The sequence below is a fragment of the Panthera pardus genome, unplaced genomic scaffold (assembly GCF_024362965.1).
Source record: "Panthera pardus isolate Hobbes unplaced genomic scaffold, ASM2436296v1 HiC_scaffold_17, whole genome shotgun sequence".
NCBI classification, from domain to species: Eukaryota; Metazoa; Chordata; class Mammalia; order Carnivora; family Felidae; genus Panthera; species Panthera pardus.
Window position 1 is genome coordinate 51,002,696 of NW_026526732.1, and position 27,651 is coordinate 51,030,346.

Here is a 27,651-nt window from a genome sequence, read left to right on the forward strand (position 1 = left end):
AAAACAATATGGATAGGTACCTGTTTTTACGTTGTAGCTGTAGGTGTGCAGGGGTGGTCAGCATTAAAAGATTTAGAACAGTGAAAGCACTTGGAACAGAGCCTGGCAAAGAATAAATATTACATAGATATGGGTGTAGTGATAAGGTTAGAGATAGACATTCAAACATACACCTATATGTACTGTGTATGTATAAGCTACTATATAATAAGCGCTCTCATTTTTCGAGTCCACATTATTGTGTCTCTCTCCGTACTTTAACTCAAGTATCATAAAATATCTTCATGTAGCCTTCCTCTCCCTCATCTGCCCAATTTATAATTGAAGTTGTGGGTGCCAAGGATTTCAATTCAGTCATTTATACAATCAGGAAGAATTGGACATTCTACAAAATTTTATTTTCAAATTTTATGATTATCAACTTTAAATCATTATGCCACATTATTAAGAATTTGTTGCCCACTGAGCATAAAACATTATGTCGTGGTAGTTCGGGATCAGGATGGAATGCCAGTGAGAGTAACTGGGTTGTTATTAGAGAGGAAAATCTCTATTTAAAATTTTGGGATGCTAATAGCACTCAAATAGGAAAGACGACTTCCAGATTATCAGATTTTCCATTTATATTTAGTGGTCAGATATTTTATAAGGTTTGAATGAACTCTTTTTTAAGCCACTGTTCTTGAATAACTTAGATGTTTGTAGGCTGCATGTTGTAATCGTATGAACCATGGTTTGAACAGGGTAACAAAAGTTTACAGAAATGTTTAATTCTGAAGTCAATTACATTAAATATAAAAATGAATCTTCATTTAAACCAGCTCTCTTTTCCAAACAGAAAAAGCACACTCTAACTTAGCAGATTTTTCTGTTTCCCTTAGAGTTTTAATCTGAAGTTGTAGGACTAATAACAGAATACACATAGAACCTGGATTTTTGTTTTTTTAATTTCGCAGCTGAAAGAGATTCAAAAGATAATCCAGTTCTACTCCTATATTCTACAGATGAGGCAACAAATGATCATAAACCAGGCCTGTCTCTGTATCTACTTGACTTTCTCCACCTGTGAAGCCTAAACATTTCTGTTCCCTCTTAGCTGCTGTTTGATTTTTTCAGTCCGATAGAGGCTGTTGCTCTTGTGGCTGACCTGAGGAGTTGTCCTTACCTGGTTGAAGTTTGGGGCAAGTAGACCGTGAGCTTCTTGCCAGTGCCCATTGGCATACTTGTAATCTCACTTATATATCAGCTATTCAAGGTTTCTGTCAAGTAGCTCACCCACCGCACATGGTAGAAAGTCGAAAGGTAACTTCCAGACTTCCTCGGTGTGTTGCCGTCTTTTTTTAAATGGCACCCTTCATAAAACGGAACTATCCTAGTTTCTTCCATGCTTGCTCTACTGTCTAAGGGATAGCGGTGGGATAGCCAGGCCTGTTCTAACCTTTGAACTTTCAGCCTTGTTAAAGAAGCATCCAAAACTTTGGTACCAATTTGTAATCACATGTGCAAGCTAGAAAAGTAAAGTGGCATATATCAAAATCAGAAAAAAGTTAAAAGAATTAACAAACCGTAACACAGCTATAAGTAAACTCATGTTTCCTGTTGAAGATATTGGACAGAGTCCTTATTACATTCGCTTGTCTTCATTCAACAAAAAAGGATATTAAGTTTTTCTAAGTTAAAATCTAACCTTATGCAAGTAGCTGTTGATTTAAAAGCTTTTTTATTTTCCCATCAAAAGAGGATCCTCGGTTTGACTTAATGTTGTGGGATGTGTGCAGGTACCTGGAATGGAAACACGAAAGTAGCCATAAAGACTCTTAAACCAGGCACAATGTCCCCCGAGTCATTCCTTGAGGAGGCACAGATCATGAAGAAGTTGAAACATGACAAGTTGGTCCAGCTCTACGCAGTGGTGTCCGAGGAGCCCATCTACATTGTCACCGAGTACATGAATAAAGGTCAGGCCCCACCCCGCGGTTGACCCACAGGGGTTATTTCGGGGAGGGAGATGGAGGTGCCTGCCTGCTTTTGTTCTGCTTTCTGCATGAGTCTGGCATTCCTGTCAGGAAGCACAAATCATGTGCTCGTTAATGAAAGCATTGTTAGAACAGACCATGACCTTGAGTTTGCCCCCCAGATCCTTATGAAATGCAACACCTTTTGCACGCTGCACATGTCAGGAGTCCCAGCTCCTCTCCATAATTAAAGCATTCATATTTAATACCCAGGGTGATCTGGAGGGCTATGATCATTTGCTGCTACTTTGAATGCCATGGCTTGTGCTAAATTTCCTTTTTCGGGGCTGAACAGTTAGTATCGGACACTGGTCTCTGGGCTCAGCTTAGTCTCCATCTTCTCAGCGCCTTTTCTTTCCCAGTTCTCTTCTTAAACATCAGACGAAGAAAGACATGCTTTTAAAGAGCCCGTTTTATTTTCATTCTTTCTCTGCCTCTTTCTAATCAAAGCACTATTGCCAAGGATAAGGCCCAGAATCACTTTGTTTTGGAAAAATAGACAAACCAAACAAGAAACGGCCTTAAAAGGCAATGCGTTGTACATCAGGGGGCACCAGCATAATTTTTCCTGTCCATATACTTTCTTTTTAAATACACTTGGAAATTTTTTTCCCTGGCAGATTGTTTGTCCCTTGTATCCAGGGTTATTTGGTAAATAACTTTGTGATTAAAGCATGGAAACAGTCACTGATGACCATCATGAGCCTCCATCCAGCCTTGGCACATGATTGTTTCCGCCCTGGTGTTGGTCCTGAGCTCCCTAGGCTGTTATCACAGTGGCTCTGAAGCTTCAGCTGTTTTGTTTCCGATATCTTCAAGGCCTGGCTGGCCATGATTTAAAAAGGGGAGCTAACTGCCCCACCCTGTATTCCTCAGATATTCTTTCCTTGATTTAAAATCTGTAAATAAGCGAGGCCAATGATTCTCAAACCTTACTGTGTATCAGAATCATTTAGGGGTATTCTTTTTTTTTTTTTTCTTTTTATAGGCTTTAGTCTTTGTTTTTTAATTTCAACTTGTTTTATTTTTTTAAATTTACATCCAAAGTAGCATACAGTGAAACAATGATTTCAGGAGTAGATTCCTTAGTGCCCCTTACCCATTTAGCCCATCCCCCCTCCCACAACCCCTCCAGTGATGCTCAATTTGTTCTCCATATTTATGAGTCTCTTCTGTTTTGTCCCCTCCCTGTTTTTATATTATTTTTGTTTCCCTTATGTTCATCTGTTTTGTCTCTTAAAGTCCTCATATGAGTGAAATCATATGATTTTTGTCTTTCTCTAATTTCACTTAGCATAATACCCTCCAGTTCCAGCCCCATAGTTGCAAATGGCAGGATTTCATTCTTTCTTATTGCCAAGTAGTATTCCATTGTTTATGTAAACCACATCTTCTTTACCATTCATCAGTTGATGGACATTTGGGCTCTTTGCATACTTTGGCTATTGTTGATAGCGCTGCTGTAAACATGGGGTTGCATGTGTCCCCTCGAAACAGCACACCTGTATCCCTTGGATAGATGCCTAGTAGTGCAATTGCTGGGTCGTAGGGTAGTTCTATTTTTAGTTTTTTGAGGAACCTCCATACTGTTTTCCAGAGTGGCTGCACCAGGTTGCATTCCCAAGGGGTATTCTTAAAATACAGCATTCTGGGCCAGCCTCCAGAGTCTCTGATTCTGGTTCTAGGGTGGGGCCTGAGAGCTTGCATTTCTAACAAATTCCCTAAGGGAAGCTCTTCCTGCTGGTCCCAGGACCACACTTTGGGAGCCACTTGGCCTGGGTGGCATTTTCCCTATGTCACTCCTTCATTCAGGGCTGATGGGAGATGAGGCTAAAGTGGTCAGCTCCTCATATGTCCTTCTTTATGACATAAAGAGAATTGCATCCCATTTCTTGTAGGTTTGTCAGATTTTTGTTGTCCTTAGAAATGGAGTCACTATTGTTTGTTTGTGAAAGATAAAACTGCTGCCTTTCAATGAACAGAATTTTTTCTAGCCTCTTTTTTTTTTTAATAAATCTTTTCTTCATTGATGGCATTCATTCAATCACCTCATTATTTCTAATAAGAAAACCAAACCCAACCCTTTGTCAGGCATTTTTATCTTTCGAAGTAAATTGAAATGGTTTTCTCTTTTGTTCATAGGAAGTTTACTTGATTTCTTAAAAGATGGGGAAGGAAGAGCTCTGAAATTACCAAATCTTGTGGATATGGCCGCACAGGTAGGCCACATGGTCCCTTGGTTCCTGCCTCAGGTTTACTGCCACGTCAGTACGAGTCGTGGGGTAACGTGTCCTATTCATCGGTTTCCACAGGTTGCTGCAGGAATGGCTTACATCGAGCGCATGAATTATATCCACAGGGATCTGCGGTCAGCAAACATCCTAGTGGGGAACGGACTCATATGCAAGATTGCTGACTTTGGACTAGCCAGATTGATCGAAGACAATGAGTACACAGCACGACAAGGTGGGCACTTAAATAGGAGGGCTTGTGACCTCAGCCTCGAGAACAGGAGCTTCTTCAGGACCTTTCCTCTCCCCTTCCCTTCCTTTCCTCCAGAAAATACTTGAAATGGCCTTCTTTGGCCAAGTGCTTGCTTCTTAACCTGGCAGGAATCTGACAGCTTTGCAGATGGGAGACTGTGGTGGGTCCAGTAGATGGACAAATGTTGCTTTTTGGTGAATGAATGTCCTCTAATGTGGTCTTCCTGACTCATGCTACCCTCATCACAGTGTCCAGGCCTGGGACGCTTTGCCTTTGGAGAAAGAGGGCTGTGGAAGGCCAAAAGAGAAGTCAAATAATAGCTCATCATTCCATCAGAGTTTCAGCAGAATGAAGAAAGCACGCTCATTGGAGACTTGAATAAAGGAGTTCTTTATAAAGGCATGGGCAGAGTTAGGAAAGCCAACAAGGCAGGAGGTGATATCCCAGAGGTAGCAACAGCCACGGACCTGACCCGAGGCGAGAAGGGCAGTGGGGAAGGGAATAGGCAGGCACCAGGGCTAAGAACCAGAGGTCACCTTTGGCAGACAGAGGCCAGGCACGGATCAGGGGCTTCATACCTTACCTCCTCCTCCAGAGATCCTGCCAAACCCGGCAAGAAGCCAGAGGTCAGGGGAGCCCACTGATGGGTCCAGCTGCGTCCAGAGCAGAGAAAAGAGCAGAAGGGGGATCATCTAGAAAGAGGACAGAAAATAGCGGCATCTCCTAAGCAGCCCCACCTCCTCTAAATCATCTCCCTCCATTCTCCCTCCTCCACAGATTTGTAGAAATTAGACTCTAGATTAAATACATCCCAAACGAGCAACCACTCCAGTGGGGAGCTTTTTGGATGCTTTTTAGAGCACCAGATGCCAGGGAGGGAATTCCCAGGGTTATTTTTTATCTTCCTGGATCTGCACACAGCAGTCAACAGGTAAATGTATGAAACTGAGTGTGCCGTTTGCAGTCGAATGTAGGCTCCTCATGTAGAATATAATGTTCACGTCCGAAGGAAATGGGTAGCCTCCATGACTGTTGTTTTTAACCAAGCCTAGGCATTCTGAGCAGGGCTGAGCGGTGACTGGAATATATTACAGGGCAGTGCTTTCTACTGGATTTTGTAATAGCCACCTTGGAATTCCTGTCCTTTCTTTCTAAATTCTGTCATTTCATGCCAATTCTTCCCTCCTTTTATCATTCTCAAGTGACGAGGAAAACAGTTAAACTGAGACCCTGGCTGGTGCAGATACTGTCCAAGTGCCCAATTCCATGTTGGTCAGACAGCTCGGCTATTTGAATTTCCCCAACACATGGCAGTTCCTGTCCTGGAGCCAAACGCCCACACAGCGAGCATGCCCACACATTACGCACACGCACACGCACGCACACACTCCTGTGGGGCCAGACGGCGGGCCACGTCCCTAATCAGAGGCACACGGGCAGCTGTGATTGGCACTGGCAGTCCAGAGAGAAATGCGGACATGATTTTGAGTCTGCGTGAGCTGAGAGGGTCTGCAGTGCCACTGGGGTCTGAGACCTGGCCCTAAATGAGAGATTTCACCCTGAGGCAAACCCTTCAGATCCCAATTCACAGACCCAGAAGGAGGGGGAGCAGGTGAAGGCTTGGGGACACGAATATTTGATTTAGGAAGGGGTGAGATTGGAGCTGGTCTTGGCAATCCATCACGTAAGCGTCCTTGCCTGCGTGAGTAGAGTCCTGGTGCCAGCTGGGGTAGTCCCGGATTTGATTCTCCCCTTCTCCCGGACTCTGGACTCCACGGAATGTGTGGTTACAAATCCGCCCCTTGAACCATCCACAAACGAGAAGGCTGCAGGGCAGAAACTGAAGATGTTCATGGAGGTGTTGTTGACAAGGCTGAATGTTTAGTTCATGGAGTGGGGTCCGGTCCTCTGGCTGTGGCCCCGGGTGACTGGCGCCATAGGGGAAGGCGTGTGAGAGCCCCTCACTGGTTTCCCTGGCCGCATGCTTCCTCCATGGAGCAGGGCCACGGGTGGCCACCCTCAGTCCTGGGCATCAAGTCCCACCTTCCTCCACACTCAGCTGTCTGTCCACTTCTGGTGGCTTCCTCAGCCCCCACCATCAGTTTCCCAGCTGCTGTCCTGACGCCTTTCAGATCAGCTTCATACCCTTTGTACCGTGTTTCCTCTGCTTAACTTCCGAGTAGTCCCACCCTTCCCTCTTAAAAATTCTTTTTGTTTCTCTCTTCCCTTTCACAAATATTTACCTATCCATGACAAACACTGGAAAGAGATGAGTAAGGAGAAGTAAATGAAGTGGAGAACTGAACTTGGAGAAAGACACAAAGGTTGGGAGCTCCAGGATTTACAAGGAGGACACAAGAATGCTGTCCTGCAGCAGAAGGAAAGGAAGGAGCTGGGGCGCTTACCTACCGAGAGCCAGGCCTGAGAGGGTAAATGTGAGGAGCGGGGAAGGAAATGATAGACTCCGAGGGGTTAAGTAACTTGTACAAAGTCACACAGCTAGTACAAGGGCAGAGGCAGGATTTGAATCCAGGTGTGGCCGGCACCATTGCATCCCTCTTAAGCTACACCAAGGGCCTCTTACCAAGACAGTGATTTAAAAACGAAAAACAAAAATTGAGGTTAGTCATACGCCCCTTTTTCTCTTTATGGGAAAGTTTTTAAGGGGCACTTTCTAATGTGCATGTGTGAGGGAGTTTGAAAGAGCTTCATTTTCCAGTTCTGGGACAGCCCAGCTGTTTATAAAATTCCTCCCGCGGGTCTGCCCTGCCCGGCCTCTTAACGAGACACAAAGGCCTGGTATGTATCTGCTAGTGTGCTCTACAGATGGCATGCGTGCTGCGTGCTAAAGTTTCTGCTGGGGATTAATCAGCTCCTCCAGACAGCTGGGCCATGTGCCTGATAATATTTACAAGTCGGGTTTTATGATACCCAGAGGCCACGGTCAGGCTAAAGCTTGATTATGGAAGTGTGGGCCGCGTTCAGAAGCAAGTGCCCAACAAAGGTATTTTGGGACTGTGAGTGACAGTTGTTTTTCAACACCATTGTGGGTTTCCCATCTACGGGCACACAAATGTCTGATACCATCCCCCCCTGCCCGGGGTAGATGCGGTGACATTTCCCAGGGCACAAGTAGAGTTTCGAAATTCAGACATGTGTTACACAGCCCTGCCTGTGTTCCTTTCCTCCTACCACCCGCTACCCCACTGGACTGTAAGCAGAAGCCCCTGTCAGGGAGAAGGTCAAGACCAGGGTCAGAGCCTGTGAGGGTGGTCCCCTGTCAACAGCATTCTAGAGGCAGCTAGAAATTATTTGCTACCGCTCATTCTCTTGCCTGTACGCCTCCCTCAATCCCAGCACATCTTTAGTCATAAACTCATTGCTAAATTGTATCCAATCAGGGTCTCCAAGTAATGCCAGCATTAAATATTTGAATGCCTTGTCTGGGAAAGGGACTTTGCTAGGAGCTTCTGACCTAAGGAAGCCTGAGACTGCACCGGGGCAGTCTGCAAGCGTGCAAAGGGACACACACGAGCAGCGCTGAAGCCACATAGAACCATGGCCTGCCAGCCTCAGGGCCTTGGCCAAGTTATTTAACTTTCCCACACCTCGGTTTGCTTAAAGTGGAAATACATTTTACCTGCTTTGTGCTTTAATTTTTGCCAAGATACCTAACAACAAGACATGTGACGTGGTTAGCACGGTGCCCTGCACATGGCAAGTGATATATAAATACTGCTGTTATTGTGTCCTGTACAAGACTAAGTCCTTGGGGAATAAAAATACACGCAAGAATGGACTGCAGACATAACGGAAAGGCTCAGACGCTGTTCTGATAAGGGAGAGGGGAGGCAAAGAGAATTCCCATGTAGTTAGATGCAAGTATCACGAGAACAGAATTGCCAGCAACAGAAATGAGCGAGTCAGAAGAAGAACTCATTTCCAGAGAAAAGAGGGTGAGTTTGGTTTCGGATTTGTTGAGCTTGAGGAGGTTGTGGTTGGCGCATCCAAGCTCAGTGTGCAAGCCCTCACCCAGTACCACTGCCGTGGGTCCTCGCTTCCAGGCACGTGCCCCCGTTCCCTCCTGTCAGCTCACCCCCACCTGCACCCTCACCTGAGGTCCTATCTCAGCCACCTCCCTACCCCAGCACTGCTGCAGAGCCAGCCCCAGCCCTGCCTGTGCCACACACACCGCACCCTAAGGGTCCACTGTCTGGATGTTGTCCTCACACATCCACACCTCGCCTCCAAGAACCACCAGCATGGACGGCTGTCACCAAGCCTTGCTTTCCAAGACCCACAGCCCCTGCAACCATCAGTTCCTTCAAAGCTCACACAAACAGGAAGCGGTGGGAGAATTCTTGATAGACTGCTTTCTTCATAAGCTTTCAGGAAGCTCAGTGCTGACTAGTGTTGACTTAAACCTAGCAAGTTCAGATAGACTTGGCTTGTGTGTAAGCATGACTTGTTTGGGGGGGGACACTTATTTGTTACTGAGCCGTAATATACATAACACTAAAATGAAGAGATCTGAAGGGCACAACTTAGTAAATTTTTACATATGTATATGCCCCTGAAACCACCCACAGATGAAGGTACAGAATGCTGCCAGCACCTAAAGACCACCTCATCCCCCATCCAGCCAGTAGTCACCTGCAGAGGTAGCCACTGTTTGTACTTCTGTCACCATCCATTCGTTCTGCTTATAATTGAACTTCATATAAGCGAATCATACAGTATTACCCTTTTGTGTCTGGCTTCTTTCCCATCATTCTGTTAAACAAATATATCAGTTTATCTGTTCTACTGGTATTTCTCATTTGGTACCATTATGAACTCTGCTGTGGTTAGTGGGCATATGTCCTCCTGTCTCTTGGATATATCCCAGGACTAGAACTGTTACCCTTAAGGCAAGCCTGTGGTTAGCATTTATAAATACCACCCAGCGTATTTTGTGGGCGTATCTTTAAAGGTACAACGCATGGTTACTGTGTTATTTGCTGGTGGTATACTTCCCTCTGGGCTACTGAGGGAGCCTGGTAAGACTGAAGAACCTGGGTTAGAAGTTAGGAGGCCTCGGGGTGCCTGGGTGGCTCAGTCGGTTAAGCGTCTGACTTCGGCTCAGGTCATGATCTTGCCATTCAAGAGTTCGAGCCCTGTGTTGGGCTCTGTGCTGCCAGCTCAGAGCCTAGAGCCTGCCTCGGATTCTATCTGTCTCTCTCTCTCTCTCTGTCTCTCTCTCTCTCTCTCTCTCTCTCTAAAAAATAAATAAACATTAAAAAAATTAAATTAAAAAAAAAGTTATGAGGAAGTTATGAGGCCTGGATCTGAATGAGCTCTGTCACTTACAAGTTTGGTGTTCCCAGACAAACCATTTAACCTTTCTGAGCCTCAGTTTTAGCATCTGTGAAATGGTGATAATGAAAATAATTACCTCACATAATTACTGTGAGGATTAAATGGGCTGTCTATAAAAGCTCTTTGCGGGTTGTGGAATATAAAAACCATTCTTATGACCCAAACTTTTCATGTTTGATGTATATTTTCCTTGAAAAGTATCTTTTTTTTTCTTGCCTAAAAATTTTTTTTAGGAAAAAGACTGCTAGTAATCAATAAAGAAGAATCTATCTTCTAAGAGAAAAAAAAATTAGTTCCTTATTTTATAGCCAGCTCTATCTAGGCAGTCAGCACTTAGCATCACCTACATGCCCCAAGGGCCCCCACCGACTTTCCTTTTTCTCCTATTTGCCTTCTCTGCTGAGAACTGTCCCTGCCTCCATGCTGCCTCTGTTGTTTTTAATCTTGTCAAACCTGAGTATCTGATGGGCGTTCTCTGCAGTGTCTCGGATGGTTGTGTTTGCATGCGCACGTTCACACACATACGTGGACAAGCACTGTTGTGGCAATTCTCCCAAGCACCTATGGACCCCAGTGTTGCTGCTTCCTTGTAGAGGTGATTTGGCCCGAAGAACAGCGCAGAGCAATAGTAGGTATTTAATAGATACTCGTGTACAAGAGTGAAAATAGCCCAAATCACTGTCACCACTCCATACTCTTCACATGCTCTCCTGCTCTCTGAGAGCCGGGCACGGCTCTCTGGAAATCAGATCCTGTGGTGACAGCAGGACACTCCGGAGAGGATGGTTTGCTACATTAGCACTCCCTGCACAGATTGTCTTTGGGGTAATGGGAAGCACCAGAACTTTGAGCTAGATGGTCTGTGTTCAGATCCGGGCTCTGCCATTTCCTGCTCATGGATTTTTGCATAAGCTCTAGCCTCAGTGAGGCTCAGCTTTCACATCCTGAAGTCGGGTTGGTATTGGTCACCTTTCAGGAGGTCATGAGAATTAGAGAAGAATAGAGAAGAAGCTGTTGTTATTATTCACTCCTTCCTGCTGCTCCTGGAAGCACTTAGCTTTATGTCTTTCTGGATAGCCAGACCGATTTCCTTCTACACACACACACACACACACACACACACACACACACACACACACGCCCTCCCAAAGATAGGAGGAACTGGATTGTTAAGAGCACAACGAATGTTGGGGCACCTGGGTGGCTCGGTTGAACATCCAACTCTCGATTTGGGCTCAGGTCATGATCCCAGGGTCCTGGGATGGAGCCCCTTGTGGGGTTCTGCGCTGAGTGTGAAGCCTGCTTAAGATATTCTCTCTCTCTCTCTCTCTCTCTCTCTCTCTCTCTCATTCTCTCCCTCCCTCCCTCCCTCCCTCTCTGTCTGCTCCTCCCCAGCTTGCACTGTCTAAAATTAACAAAACAAAACACACATAGCCCATGAAATCAAATGATCTTGGTGTGAATCCTAGCATTGCTGCTAATTAACTGTAAACCTTGACAAGTTACCTAACCTCTCTGAGCCTTCATTCCCTCCTCTGAAAACAGGGATAATAATAGTTATCTACATCACAGAATTGTATGGCTTAATACATAAAAAGCACTTAGCACAAAGCAAAATGCTAAGCTGATAGTTGTATAGTTGTAGTTACTAGTAGTGATAGTAATATCACTACTATTGATCCAGTGGGTTGATAGTAGCTCTGTGTGTGTGTGTGTGTGTGTGTGTGTGTGTGTGTGTGTGTGTGTGTCTGCCCCTCCCTCCCTCCGTCCTCCTCATACCCACGCCTCACTCAGGCACACATATCACATGCAGCACACACATCCACTTGATCTTTCCCTAACCGCTCCCAGCCAGGTCGCCTGCCTATTTAGCCCTCTCCTCTCCTGATTTGAATCATCACAAAGACAGGAATATAGAATTGCTCCGTGTCTTGGTTTTTTGTGGTGGTGTTTTTTTTAAGGTGTAAGTTAATGACAGGATCACTGTTGAGGAAGCTAATGTCAAGGCAATTTAATCTTTGGATCTTTGGGATGTATGTAGAAACCGGGGCTTTCGTGACTTTGTGTAAGACATGCTGTGAGTTTAGGTTTGTGTATTAAATAGAAGAAGAAAAATGCGTCTGTTCAAATGCTCCCAGTATTGCGGGTTTAAGTTGAATAGATTATTATCTGGAGGAAAATTCACATATAAATTAGACTGCGAAGAATTCATAATTGTTGCAGTTTTCATGTTAATTATTTCATGTTAAAAAATTGTTACTGCATAAATTAACACATTCTTTCATGGTGAACATATTTTAGAAAGATTTGTTACTTTAATAACTCTTTGTGTATTAGAAATCCCAGATGCCTGTACTAATTAAATATAATCAGATTTTGGATTCAAAAAGCACAGTAGCCATTTAACACAAACAAGGAGGCAGCTAGGTTGACAAACACAGTCAGGAAGAAGCAGATCCCTGTTTCTTTCAAATTTTGAATTTCACAATTCAGAACTGTGAATTCAATTTCTGTCCTTCCTTTGTATCACAATGACTGGGGATTATCAGACTCAGAACACCAGCTTTCCAGCTCAAGGGCTCCTGCAGAATTATTAATCAGCCTCATCTGAGGCCTCTGTAATCCAGTGGCACATCAAGGCTGATCTCGCCATGAGATGACCTCCCTCTGTCCCCGTCGGCACATGCGTTTCTTGTTCTCCGTCAACAACAGCATTGCAATTCCCACACAGTGTGCCGTGACCTGAACGGCAAATGTCAGGGAAGGGGAGGTGGGCGGGGAACCCTTTTAATCACTGAATTTAATCTAATTCTTCCCAGACGAGAGGAGCAAACCATCCTTTGACGAAAAGCAAACCCTTTCCAAAGCAGCCATTGTTTTAAGGACTGTGCAGGAAACTTGTTTGTTTGGACTGACCCTCCCGCCCCCGCCCCCGGAGTTTACAGGCTGTCCCGAGGGGCTGTCTGGGGAGAGCCTGGGGCACCTCCGGGCAGAACGTCCGGCCCTCAGCCGGGTCAGAGCCAGCCCTCCCCGCCGAGCCCCCCACTCCCACCCCTGCTGCCTGCACCGAGCCGGTTCTGCCTAGTTTGGTACATTTCTGTCACTAGGCAGAAAAGCGCTTCATTTGTATTCTGCCGCTTACAGCCCAGGGCTTCCGCGGCATTTCCGAGAGGGGTGCTTTGTTTATCTGCGGAGCCACCGTGGGTCATTCTGCCCGGGAAAGGGAGACGGATCTGACCGTCCATTTTCCTCGTAGAAAGGACTTGCGGAAAGCCAAAGATTACAGTGAAAAGAAAGGCACTTTAACGCACCCTTGCCTACCCTGGACTCTCCTTCAAGATTAAAACTGCAGGAAGGGGGTGCTCTCACTCCTTCTACTCCCTGACAGTCCCGGGGGGGAGGGGGGAGGCGGGGAACAGATGGGACCGCGATAGGCCCTGATCACTGAGCCCGCTCCCCTCAATATCTGTCCTCGTTCTCTGCACTGGGCAGTCACATGTTGTATTCCGTGTGGGTGTCTTTCCCCTTTGTGCTGTCTTGGGCAGAGCAATTTGGCGGTTGTTTCTGAATGGTCAAGAGCATGTCCTTGGTCTCTGCATCCCACGTTTCTTAGTAATCAGCAAGAAGGAAGCAGATGGTCACCCTCTGTGATTTTAAAGTGTGTAAATAGGAACTGCAGACTGCCATCAAACATCAAAAATGTCACTTGGCTTCCTCATCTTGCTTTGCTGGCAGAAGGAACTCCTTCATTTGCATCATCTGGATAATCAGGGACAGGCAGTGCAGATGAAAACTGCCCCACATTGTGAAGCCTCCGTTTCTTCCCGCTGAAGGAAGGCACACAGCCTTTGCAGCAATGATGTCAGACTGAACCAGGCCCACTGCCCCTTCTGGAGGTAGCTGGATTCCTGGAATGATTTCTGGGTTCAGCTGCATCCCAGACACGTGTTTCTTACTTAGGTCCGAGTTCTCACCACCCTGAACAGCAGCATACAGGTGGTTCCAGAGCCCTACACACAGCTTTCTTGTCTTTCATTCCGCGTAAAAGTCCACAAAGGTAGTGTCCGTCCTATGGGAATTGTGAGTCAGAATTTTTATTCTGATGCTTCTTCTCATTTGGCTCTCAGAAAGCTGGAAGGATCATTGGAATTACTCAGAGCTTTGGTGTTCTAGAATAGCTAGCAAGGTTCCTTCTTTCCTCAGTTCCACCCAAGATAACCACTTCCACAAGCCGGCCCAGCCCGGTCTGTACTTTAAGCAGAGTCTTCTGGATGGGTCTTAGATTTCCTTCCTGAGAGTAAGAGGACCAAATGCCCGTGATTTCAGAGGAGAGGCCAGTGAATTTCATTCTCTTGTGCCCCCAGTGAGCATTATCCTGGGTTGCCACTGGTCCCCACTGGGAGGAGGGTGGTGGGGAGACAAGCAGCCAGAGTGCCCTCCCCTCCTGGCTCCCCCCCCCCCCAGATGGCAAAAGAACTGTCACAGCCTGCGTCCTGTTCTCCTCCGCACAAGGCTCTGCCGTCCTTCCCAGTCCATCTAGCCGCCCGCCCTTCCTTCCTCAACTCCGAGATGCCAGGACTCCTGCCCTGGCAGCAACCTCAAACCCAATCTCTCTGGAGGCTGGATTTGCTCCCCCCTGTCTAGTTGTTCTGATTGTACCCCTTCTCTGTCTGGTCCTCCATTTGGGGCTTCCCTCGGGACTCTCCTCTACCCTCTCAGCCTGAATATCCCTTCCGTGGAGGTAGCCACACCAGACTTTGGATCTGTGCCCAGCCAGCCAAGCCTTGTCTCTGTGGTATGTTCCGGCGCTGCCCCTGGCCCTTGATGCGTGTCTTCCTGGGCCGAACTGCTTCTTCCTCCACCCACACCCCTGATGGGACAGCACTCCCCCCTCCCTCCTCCTTACCTCCTTCCTTCTCAAATTCCCTGCTCACTGTATGCATTGCAGAGGGCACATCATATGAATTCATTGTACCCTTTACTTCTCCTTTACTTTTACTTTTAAAACATGGTGATAAGACCTTATGAATCTATAGTAGAAATTTCAACAGCGTGTGTCAGCAGGAATAACTGGAAAACACACAGTTGTATTACTCCAGACACGTTTGGGAAATTTGAAAGTCATTCCTTTGGCCTAGTATGAAAAATCTTGAGTTTTGGCTTTGCCCAGTTTTATTGGATTTGAAATCCTTGTTTTGTTTGAATAACCACTGAGTTCCAGGTCGGGTCAGCTTTGATTTCACCTCTCCTACAGGATATCCTGTCCTAGTCCTGCCTTGTCACCCCTCCCCACCAATGTAATCAGCTTCCTGTTACTGGCATGATTTGTGATTTCTTTTCCGTTATCCCTCAGGGTAACTTTAAAGTTGAAGTACTGAATATTATTTAATGTTGAATGCCATAATTTGCAGAGCTTGTGACTTCATAATTAAAGAAGACCCTGGATGGATCTTTGGTTCAGAAAAACGGTGTCTGTGGTTGAAGCTAATGCCTTTTCCCCTTGAAAAACTATTAGGGCACCAACGTATTCTCTGCAGGAAGGATTTGGCTGCTTTTATTCCACACTGGCTTTGCCTTTTCTACCTTGGCCCAGTTTTTTAGCCAGAGGGGAAATTTTCTGAAACCGGGCTATGGAATCAGTGGGGGGGGGGGGGGGGGGGCCTGGCTTAACAGTCCAACTCTCCACCAAGAGCCAATAATGTGAGCTGGGCCCCACCCAGGCCTGTCCTGGCCCCTGAGCTGAGCCTCTCCCAGGGAGCAACATGGGGCACACTGCAGCATTTCAGCGTGGCCACCTCTACCCAGAGACCCCATTCTCTGTGCATTCTTTCCCTCTCTCCTGAGCCCTCTTTCTCCCAAAGCCAGCACCACAGTCTGTTTAGCTCTCTGTTGGATTTGCCTGTGAGCTCTGTCTCCCTGGCTGCCTAGAAAGGCCTACGGCAGGAGGTGACCCATGCTTGGTTGTCTCAGGAGCCCCTCCCACTGCACTAGGGACTAACTGGAGGCTCAGTAAGTTCTCAGTAATTGATTGATGAGCACACTGCGTTTTCTTCGTCCTCTTTTCCTCTCTTAAAGTTTGGAGAGCTTTGGCTAACCTGATGCAACTCAGTGCCTTTGCATTACTGTCCAAATAAAATAATAGCTGGCATTTATTCAGGCACCAGATGCTGTGCTGAACCCCTTACATTGTTTATAATTCTCACCACAACCTCATGAGGTTATCATTGTCCCGATTTACAGCCATGGAGACTGAGACTGGTGGAGGTTTTAAGTGGTCACCCGGTAAATTGAATGTGCAAGCCCAGATACGCTGACTCAGAAACTGCTTTCGTAAATGGCCACCCTGGGCCTTCCACAAATGACCCCTCAATCCCAGCGCAGCCCACGGGTGGGCCCATTTGCATTGTCACTGAAGAGCATTTTCTCCCTGATCCCTGGCCAGCTTACATACACTTAGTGCAGGAGGTAGACTTGGGAGCAGAAGTCTCTGCCATCTTCATTTGAACATTTCTAATGCCACTGCCGTCATCTTAATGCATGAAGATGCATACAGTATAGTAAGTAACCAAATCAAGTAAGAACTATTTCTATCTGAGACAAAGAAAATAGACTGCCTGACCACTAGGGATATAGGACCGTCATTAACTGGAATGGAGCCCGGGGTTAGGATGCGCCATCCTGACATAATGAGTTTAGCTGGCCTTCCTGTTTTCACTTACACACCAAGAGCATCCGCTCAGACTGTCCTAGAGTATGGTAAGGATGATTTTATTCCTATAACACTAAGGGTGGAAACAACTATTAGTTTGCTACACTGCCGTGTATTTACTCTTCTCTTGTTTGGGTTTGATTTGAATCTGTGTAAAGGAAGAGAATTTCTTTGGCCGTCACAGTGTTAGATATATTGCTAGGTTGACCCTTTAGCCAGATAAAGATTTGTTGAGCAGTTGCTCTTTAACTAGCCTTAGGCAAGGTCCTGTAGAGGAATCTAAGTATAAAACATGGTCTCTGACCTCCCAGGGTTTACATTCTATTTAAGGAGATAAAAAAATAACCGATGCAGAACTAGCAGAAAGACATGCTGGAGACGTGGACACAGCCGCACGGTGTATAGTGTTTAAGCACTCGGGCTCTGGAGCCAGGCTCCCTGCTTCAAATCGCAGTTCACCATTTCCACATGTCCTTTGGCATCTCATTTTACCTTTCTGTTTAGTTTTCTCATCTGGAGAACAGGACTGTTACTGGTATGCACCTCCTGCATGTAAAGCACTTAGCGTGATGCCTGACACTTAGCAAGCCTTCAGTATGTTTAGCCATTATGGTGGATATTACTGTCAAGCATTAAACCGTTACTCATAGCATCGGCTCCAAGTGCATGGGAGAGATCACTGAAGGCTGGCGTAATCACAGGTGACTTTATGAAGAAGGTGGGACTTGAGATGAGTAGGCTTCAGCTATGCAGGTGGAAGGAGAGGAGATGTTTAGAAAAAGCTAACAAGAAACAGGTATGATTATGCCAAGTGCAGGGTATAGGTTCTGAGAAAGCAAACCAGACTAGAAGATGGGTTTGGGGTAGCAAGAGCCAAAGTGGAACAGATACATGGGTATGAAAAACAGGTGGAGGAGTTTGCCTTCATGCATTTGGGGGTGGGGAGGCACAATGAGGTTGGGGAGGAGAAGGTTATGAACTCATTGGTTTAAGTGACTCACTGAAAGGACAGTGATCCAAAGGCAGGGCACCATGACAGGAGGACTGATCAGAGGGATGAGGACCCAAGACAGGTTTCAGCAAAGAGCTTAAATAAGAAAGAGAAAATTTGAGAGACATGTCAAAGAAGAAAACAGGAAGCCTTGGTGATATGGGGTGCCTGGCGGGCTCAGTTGGTAGAGCATGTGACTCATGAGCTCAAGCCCCATGTTATGCATAGAGATTACTAAAAAAAAAAAAGAAAGAAAGAAAGAAAAAAAGAAACCTTGGTGATGGATTAGCTCAGAGGTTTAAGGAAAGGGAGAAGTCCCAGCTGGCTTTCAGGTTTTTTCTGCTTTGCAGCCTGGCAGAATGATGATGTGACCCCCAGAAAAGGGATAGTAGGAGGGAAAAAAAAGATACGCCATTTGCATCCTAAAATATTATAGTGAGAATAAATTTTTTAAGTCAGGTCAGTCTTTTAGTAAAATTTTTTACCTAATACAAGAATATCCTTTATAATAAAATATCTTATGCATAGTAAGATGAGTTGGTAAAATGATGAATTTAGATTCATAGTTAGTTGCCACATTTGAGATAAAGGTGAGACACCCTAGAGGCTTTGTCCCTTAGACATTTGCGAATCAAAAACTGGGACTTCCGAGGAGAAACAGTCTATGTAGTATTTCCAGCCCTGTTCATACAGAGATGATGGGCAGCAGAAGTCATGAGAACCTGTGTTTGTTCCCCAAGGGAGTAAACAGGGTGGGAGGAGTCCACAACACCGAGGCCATTAGAAAACGAGGATGGGGGCGCCTGCGTGGCTCGGTCGGTTACGTGTCTGACTCTTGATCTCACAGTTCATGAGTCTGAACCCTGCATGGGGCTCCTCGCTGACAATGCAGAGCCTGCTTCGAATTCTGTGTCTCCCTCTCTCTCTGCCCCTCCCCAATTTGCACTCTCAAAATAAATAAACTTAAAAAATAAAAAAAGAAAGTGAAGTATGAAGAAGAGCCTAAAGCAGAGACACAAGAAAGGCTTGGGAAGGAAGGAGGGACATCGGGGAAGAATAAACTCAGAAAAGATAAGTAATTCATTTCCCATAAAAATGTTTGAGCTTTGCAGTTTTGGACTATGCTATTTTACTCCTTTGTTGCTGAGATTATTGGTATTATTCAAACCTGAAAAGTGTGCTAAAAATAGCACAAATGTGACCAGAGCCACTAGTTAAATATGATGTCAGAGGTGACAACAGAAATATAACTTATCCGATACTGATTGCTGATAGATGCCCATGGGCCTCAAAATGTCATGATGCTTCTCGAGAGTTTTGAAAAGTCGAAATGCTCTTCACATTCTTTCTCATCGTAAATCTTTCTCGAGGTAATGCTCTATTGTCTGCTACATTTGAAAGACAAGGAGAAACAGTGAGGTGGGATGTCGTCATGTTCTGCTCACAAGCCCCAGTGGCTTCTCATCACACTTAGGATGGGACCCAACGTCCTTAGTGGGCCTTGCAGAGCCCCGTAAAATCTGTCCTTGTAGCCCATTCTATCATTCTTTATAGCATTTGTCACCGTCTGACATATATCACGGCCACTCGTTTATTTTGTCTCCTTCCCGGACTAAGCCGCATGCTCCATGAGAGCCAGGGGTTGAGCTCACTGGTGGCTCCCTGGCACTAGGTACAGTGCCGGCCACAGGGGAAGAACTCAGAAGTGCTCATGGTAGGAAACAAGAGAAGACAAAACCAGCCAGCACTAGTGGGGTTTCGATGTTATTTTGTGGTCCAACTTTGATAACCAAATAAATCCACAACCCTCTCCTTCCTCATACCTAAAGCCCGGAAGACTATTAACCTGATTTTTCATAAGGAAGACCAGGGCCTGTGAGTGTGAGCGATGGGCGTCCAGTTACCTGCTTTCCTGTTCAGTCTTTTCGGAAAAAGATGTTCCACTGCGTTTTGCTGTGAACGCTCCCAAGGCCCCTGGCCACCTTGTCTTTTTGCTGATATAACCCCCACCCCGAGTTGCAACTCCAGGGATCTAGACCCCCTGCTCCTCACAGAGCAAAGTCTGGGGTTCCCTCCGTCTGAGACACATTCACTCCACGCTTCATTTGGCACTAAAGACACAGGTTTTTCCGGGTGTTTCTAAGTGTCATTAGTTTGTGACAGATGCTTTTCTACAGTAGTCGGCAGTTGTTAGACCCTTATAAGGGCATCCAGATGGAGACAGACAGTGACACTGGTCACTGAGGACAAGGAGAGGACCCTCCAGAGAGCAGGGAGCTAATAATAAGTAAGGAGCTGTGGCAGTTCAGGCTGGAAAGGAAGGCTGGGAGGGCTAAGCATCTGTCCAATTACTCATTCACCACCTCTTTAGTTTCTTCTGGGCACCGGGCACTGGGCTCAGTACTAGAGATAAGGTGGCCATCCAGAAAGACCTGCTCCTGCCCTCAAGGACAGTCTCTATCTGTTGGGAGAGGCATACTTCAAACGTATTCATTTGCCCTTGAAAAGTAGCAGCCACAAAGAACAAGACGCTCTGGCAGCACAGCACCAGGGAACCTACCCCAGTCTTAGTGTTCAGGTGGAGGTTCCCTGTGCAAATAACACTTAGGCTAAGAGCAAAGGAGCAAGAGTTCGCCACGGGAGAGGGACGTCAGCAAAGGGAACAGCCTGCCCCGTGGCCCTGCAGCAGGCAGGAACCATCAGAGAGGGGCAATGGACAGGTTGGAGATAGGGAGGAGCAGGAGGCCCAGGATAACAAGAAGAGGCTGGACAGATAGGGAGGAGGGACCAGACTGTAAATGTGGGCCCAATGGGAAGGCCATTGCAGGAGTCCAGACAGGTGACCGTGAGCGAGCAGGCACAGACCAGAGTAGGGGTAGTGAAGGCACACAGACACACTCTCCGGAGTGAAATGGACTCAACATGAAAAGTGGTGAAGCAGCAGAGGTGGAAGGGGACTCAGGGAAAATGTATGGCGATGGGCAGACATACGCAGCATCTGAATGAGGGGGCCTTGCAGCATTCTGGTCTCATCAGCTAGGCGGTTGACAAGGCAAACCGTGGGGAAAGGTAAATTTGGGATGTTGCATTGAAAGGCCCTTTGAGGCCTCCCAGTGGAGAGGCTGGGGAGAGAATCCGATATACGGGTCAGGAATTCAAGAGGGAGGGCCCAGCAGGTGATACAAACGCAGGTGACATTGGGGTCACGAGAGAGGTGGAAGCCAAGAGAGGGAGTCCAATCCCCTGTTGTCACACCGAGCTCATGACCAGTCGGTTCACATCTCAACAGAATTTAGAGAAACAGGATTGAGATGTAGGTGCCTGATGGCTCAGCATGAGGCTCACCGGTCCTCACCACGATTGCAGGAAGGTAAATGGCGCAAGTGCAAAGACACCCTACCCAGAAGGTGGTTCCAGGACATGGGCCCCAGTGGCACACCAGGTCAGACTTTCAGCAAGGGCTTTATCCTAAGAGGTACAAAATCTGCAGACACTACCTAGGAAACAGTGGAAAAGGCGTTTCAAGTCCATGCATTACACTCATATATATTACATGCATCGTTTTGTGTGTTGGCTTAAAAGAATCCTAAACTGTTAGAGTAAATTCAGTAAGAAGTAGAAACTAGAGCAATGATGAATGATAATTCCTATATTTTTTAGTGCATCTAAACATTGAACAAGTTCACAGAGTGTTACATGATACCAGTGACACAGATTATCCTACCTGCCATAGTTTGCTATTCGAATAAAACGCAAAGGAAAGGAAATTGCATTGGCATCTGAATCCTGCTCCCAAACAGGAGAATTTCAAGAAGAGCGAATCAGCTGGTTACATAACAGAGCCAAGTTCATCATTGTATAGGCCTCTGGACACTGTCTCCTTTTTTCTACAAATCTATACTGCTTAGAAGACGTCTTTGATCTTGACTTTCTGCCTGTCAGAACTTTATTTTCAAGGGAAAGGCAGTGTTTATACCCAGGAGATTGGGAATTCCTTCCAGGTTTCTGAGCTTTCTTGACTTCACCTGAGGAGAGAGCCTACCGCAGCCCCCAGCAAGGCTGCCCGTGGGATTGTGTAGGTGGTATTCCAGACAGCCCCAGCAATGCTGTTCTCATAGGCCGGGGTCTGCAACATGCAGCCTGCCTGGATAGAGACACTCCCACGCCCCCACCCACCACAAACCCCAGGTTGAACTCTTTCCCATTTGGGGCTGCATCTCCTTAGAGATACCCTCCCCAACCCACCACTGCCACAAACCGGGGGTTGAACTCTCCCCAATTGGGGACTACGTCTGTACCCTCAGGAGGTGGGAAACCAAGGTGAGCGGAAATAGAGGTAATGAGTTGAGTAAAAGAGCGAACATCAATCAGTTCTTTTGTTGAAACCATAGTTAATGACTAACAGATCATCGCTGCTTTAATTTATTAACCTTTTGTCTGCCTTGAAAAGGAAAATACGAGTTGTCTTTAGAGAAGCTCGTTTTGTCAACAGTGGCTGCTATTTTAAGATTGAAAAGAAGTAGGAGAAATTGGACAAAGATATTGTTTCTTTTTCTTCCAAAATGTATTAGGTGTAACTAAACATATTGCTTATCTCAGAAAGAAAACTAATGCAAAATAAGTTTATTTACGTAAGCCCCTGCTACTAAGTCTCAAAGCACATATCCACAAATGGTTTCCTATCAGAGATCGATTACAGCCTTTGTCTGAACCTACTTGTTGAAGGTTTACATATTACAATTCTTGCTGTAGATGATGTAATGAGAAAACAACAAAGCCGACTAGCACAAATGGCTGATATATTGACATTTGGGTTTGGTTTTTTTTTCAAGCTCACATTATGAAATCTTCTCTCAGAAAATCCAAAGTGACTTTATCCAAATTTTGAGCGGTTTACTGTTAGCATCATACACACCTTCACGAATGTTGAATGATTCCAAGAAGGGAAGAAAGGCTCCTTTTGTTTGTCATTTTGTTTACAGGAGTCGTATCTGCACAAGGGAGAAAAAAAAGTTCTTTTTGCTTTTAGAGATGGACATAGATTTCCAAGCCATTTGGCTCAAGAGATAGTTTAAATAGGAATGAATTTAATATACCTTTAATTCTCTGAAATAAGAGAACTCCAGCTGAGGTTTGGTCCAGGGCAAAGTCTGTTCTCGACACTGAAGAAAATCTATCACATTAATCCCAGCGGCTCAGAGTCCAAAGCTGCGTGAACAGAATGCTCGAGGGTAGGTTCTCACACAGAAGAACGCTTTGAAAGAAACTTTAAAAACAAAATGACTGTTCAGAGAATACCAGGCCTTGTGTGGAATCATGCAGCACTTAAGGAAAGATAGAAATAATTATGCTTGAGAAACACAGCTAATTAAAAATAACTCCGTGCATAAAAGGAAAAGAAAACCATAGAATAACTTCTCTGCTCCAGTGTAAATGTGAGATGCCACATAATGAAATAGTAGGATTTTTTTTTTAATTTCATTTCACACTGGCATAAAAGAGATGGAGAGGAAAATTATATTGCCAGAAAATGCCAGGGCAGATTTGCTAAAGATGTTATCATGTACTGTGTTTAAAACAAAAATCTAATTGCTGTAATTTATCATACCTCTGGTTATTAAAACCATACTAATTTAAAGATTTTAATTATTTGCCACTTTTGCACATTGTGACTTTTCATAGAAGATACCACAAAAATTTGTGATTCTGTCAGCCTTTGTATGGTTTTTGTAGGAGCTACTATGTAAAATTAACATGCTTTTAACATATAATTGTGTTTATATCAGTAACAAAAATTCCTTGTGTTTTTCTTTCAGTTTGTTCAATGAGATATCTAGAACTGCTTTATAATTGCTGAGCCTAATACGTGAGCGCACAGGCTGCCGAATCAATTTTAATTCCCCATACACACAACTGGCCTTATAAAGAACAGCCTTCCTTTTAGATTGGAGAGAAGATTCTTTTAATGATCAGAGAAATTTCAAAGAAAAGATTCTCCTGACTGGCATGAATTTGCTGCTTGGTCTTGAGAAATCAGACTCCTAAGATAGTCACTGAGGCAAGACTGCTCTTTGAAAGCAAACATTATTAAATAGTACCCTCTCGGGCTGGTAGGAGAAAGGTTGGGCGGTAAACAAGAGATCATATAGTACAAAAGAAAAAACTATCCCAGAAGCAAAGATGGCCACTCTCAGGGAGACAAGGTGGAGGGAAGTAGCCAAAGGCAAAATCATTTCTCTGCTGTGGATATAGGAGGCCATAGAGCCCATTTCAACAAAATACATGGGCTACAGTAAATTGTCTTCACCTTGAGACAATCACGGTGGTTTGATTTGATTTTTATGTACCTCGTAAGAACACACTCTGGTCCTTCTATATCAAAGAATTCATGAGAGTAGCATTATGATTTAATACTATATATATTTATTAAAATATGACATAATTTCAAAGCAAAAGAATAGACGTATGAAATGAGTTCCCTAAATCGCAGGTCAGCCCCTTATCCAGACCAAACCTGTGACATTCAGTGTGATCATAGATTCCAGTTTCTAGAAACCAGAGCTTTAAGGAGCTTTGAACTCCCAACCCTTTGGTGGGCAAGTTAACATTAAACTAGCTTGCTTAAGGTCACAGAGCCAGCACTAGACCCCACAGCTGCTCAATTGTAGTCAGTTGTACTCCATTTCCTTATTGACCACTTTCTCCTCCTCCTCTATGAACTTGCTCCTGTGAAAGTGGTTCCTAGCACTCTTCCTCCCCAGCCCCATACCCGGTGCCATATGCTCTCTGCCTGCCAAGTAATCAATCACATGTTCTTTCTGCAGGTGCAAAGTTCCCCATTAAGTGGACGGCCCCCGAAGCAGCCCTGTACGGGAGGTTCACGATCAAGTCTGACGTATGGTCTTTCGGAATCTTACTCACAGAGCTGGTCACCAAAGGAAGAGTGCCATACCCAGGTAAGGGCGGGACCTGGCAGCAATGGGCCCCCGATTGGATGCTGTCTCAGCACCATCTGGGGACACTTCTCAGTTTGCCTTCTAAGCCCCATCCTCAGCTTTCTGCTGTGCACGAGTTTAAAGAACACGAACAGGTATTTAGCCATGGGAAAGCAGAACTGGGAGCCACCATGGACATCATGCAGGCAAGCAGCTACCATGCACTGTATGCCAGGAGTCATGTGAACAGCAGCTCATATGAGGTTGCAGTCCACCCCAGTGCATGGAATCTCTCCTCTCTCAGTAGGAGTGTGCATCCGTGGCTCCAGGAGCAGAAATGTGGCTGGCAGAAACTCAACCCAAATCGAGTTTGCAGACACTTCCAGGAAAGAGATGTGCTTTTTGATTACACTGTAGCATTGACCCATGGAGTGAACCTGGCGGGAAAATGCCGGGACCTGTTCTCTCTGCAGGCCCCAGCTCCAGATGGCCATAGAGAGCAGAGGCACATGCGAAACACAGTTTAGAGGCCACTCACTGCCCTGTGCTGAACAGTCAAAATATGCCCTAGAAGAACAAGTGCAACATAAAGAAATTAGAGATTCTTAGGCCCTGGAATTTTTCAGGATTGTCAGATTCATGCTTTTCAAAGAAACCACAGATTTAGGTTTTCCACACTTAAATTCATTAATTTCGACAGATGGTGACATAAAGGACACTCGTGCCATTTCACCTCCACGCTTTAGTGGTTATATTACAGCACATGGACAATCTGCTTTCTGAAATGTTAAGGACATATTTTTCAGTTACTGTTGAGTGAAGAAAGAACATAGCTCCCCCTCATTCCCTGCCTAAGAAAGGAGCTTAAAAAAAAAAATAGCCAAGATAGAAACGATAGTGGAGATTAATGAGGAATTGAGGTCTTTTGCAAATCCTGGGTTTGTAATTCTATCTTTGCAGTCAGAGGAGACAGCGAGGGCAGATTAATTTGTAATCCCTTTGTTCGTTTTTATGATTATTTCTGGTCATTTTCAGAGAATGCAGAGAAGCAAAGAGGATCTCTTTTCAGGTTGGCGTGGCCTTGAGACTCCTAGGAGAGCCAGGCTGGCACAGAGACAAAATGGACAAATTTCCGTGTCTCTGAAGCGCCAGCCCTGGGCCTTTCGAGATGCAGGTGGAAGTCCGTTCTCCTGCTGCGGGGGCGGCTCCTCCCAGCATGCACCAGTGGACAGGCTCTCCAAGAGAGCCAAGCAGTATGCAAGAAAGGGCTGCCCGAGAGGGGCCTGGAGCACAGCAGGGGCGTTTTTGAGTTGCTTCTCAAGGGGGAAAATGTGCAGGTCTTGGGATTTTGAAGATAAAAGGCATCTTTTTTTTTTTCCCTTTTTTTTTTTTTTTTTTGGCCTGAATTTTGAACCAATTTCTCCCTGAATCCCCCAGGTTTACGGTTGGGCAGTGTGTTGAATGCAGTGAAGGGGAAAAGGTTAATGTTGTTTTGCATTTCGTAAAGGCTTTCCTTTCAGTGATACAAAGCCGCTTTTTGTTTCTCAGGGTTGCACACAGAAACCCAGACAAAGGCGCAGGGGCTGGGGCCTCAGGGAAGGCAGGCAGGTGTGTGCTTCTAGGGAGAGTCTTTTACCAAGTTTGGTTCTAGCATAAAGAAAAAGGCCTTATTTTAGAACTCAGACTAGGGTTCATTCATTCAGCAGAGCGTCGGTGAGTGTGAACTGCACCAGGCATCTTACTCTACCTAGGAAATGAGTACAAATAAGACATTTCACACTCTCAGGAAACTGATTAAATCCTTCCTGGAGTGAGGCACTGTTCTGGTTGCCTGGGATAGAACAATGAGCAAATAAACAAATGTAGTCCCAGCACTCATGGAATTTACAGTCAGATAGATAAAAGATGCATCAAATCCAGGAAGACATCAGTCTTTCCTGCTACTTATCTATTATTAGAGGAAATGATCCTCAAGGAGTGGATTACTTGGATTTACTCCCTGTGGGCCTTGAGTCTTAATTCTGATAGTGGGGTCAGGGGCACCTGATTCAGGTATCTACAGAGGGACCTTTCCCTCAGAATCCTGTGAGGGTGGCAAAGGAGTTTGAAACGAGAACTGTGTACTTTATTATGCATAGTTCTGTACTCTGAGCAGCTGCTGACGTGCGGAAGGCTTGGAGAGCTGCCCCGAGTCTGTGAGGGTAAGAGGACAGGTTCTGTCTGGGAAGCTTCATGGAGAAGGAAGCAAGTAGGGCCTCCTCCTCAAGTCAAGGAAGAGGGAAGAAGGTTCCAGACAAGGACCAGCATGCGGGAAGGCAGCAAAGCCTGGGACAACGGTGCTTGTTCAAGGAGCTGCAGGAATAAGGAATTTGAGGGCCATGACGTGAAGCCTGGAAGTGCGGCTGGAAAGGCCCCGGGCGAGGGCCTCATGTGCTACCACGGGGAGGCTCTGGGGCCTGGCTGGTCGGCAGCAGTGGCCAGGGGAGCTTTGTCAGCAGGCGAATGGCCTGAGCTGCCCCTCGCCCACAAACAGCCACAGAAGAGTGTTCCCAGGCCCGTTCCTAGCCATGGGTGCTTCTTGGGTGTTTTTCTTGTTGTTGTTTTTTAACGTAGTTATAATCCTATTTAATTGGACTTCTGTATCTTACAGTAAACTCTTCTTGAGGGAGAGGCTTTTACAGAGGAATTCCAATTACAGGATTATTACCTTAATGAAGGATAACAGTTCCTAAGGCACAGCATCATTAAGCTTCATCCAGATGTCACTGTGCAAGGAAGGACCTTCCTGTCCACATCCTCGGTGTTGGCGTGGCTGAGTCAATGTGTGCCAAGGCATGGCTTCTCTGCCGCACCGAAACCTCGTGTCTGTCGGTGGTACCCGAGGATAGAGTCCCAGTGCCTGTCCCTCGTGCCGACATCGCAATGTAGAAATTTTGCAGTTGGCTACGGTATATTTTTAAGCAATTCCTTTTGCAAGAACGGTAGGTGGCGGTATTTTCCTGAATTCTTTCACACCTGAGAATGACCTTCTGTCACCTTCACACAGAGAAAAGGTACTTTGGCTGCACGACGAGGATGAGGTCAAGGGAGGGGAGATGACTTCTCCGTGGGCTCATAAAGCTTGCCAGGCATATTTGCCCAGCACGAGAGAAGTTCCAG

The 27,651-nt window shown here is 45.7% G+C and overlaps 1 protein-coding gene across 8 annotated transcripts in view; it reads left to right on the top strand.

Annotated features, from left to right (window-relative positions):
- The window catches only part of FYN (FYN proto-oncogene, Src family tyrosine kinase), a 215,591-nt gene that overhangs the window by 177,970 nt on the left and 9,970 nt on the right, over positions 1 to 27,651 (top strand). For all 8 annotated transcript variants that reach the window (XM_053904567.1, XM_053904559.1, XM_053904561.1 and 5 more), the window contains 4 exons: positions 1,779 to 1,958; positions 4,158 to 4,234; positions 4,328 to 4,481; positions 24,382 to 24,513. In XM_053904567.1, coding sequence (XP_053760542.1) covers positions 1,779 to 1,958; positions 4,158 to 4,234; positions 4,328 to 4,481; positions 24,382 to 24,513 — 543 coding nt within the window. The remainder of the gene's footprint in view (positions 1 to 1,778; positions 1,959 to 4,157; positions 4,235 to 4,327; positions 4,482 to 24,381; positions 24,514 to 27,651) is intronic.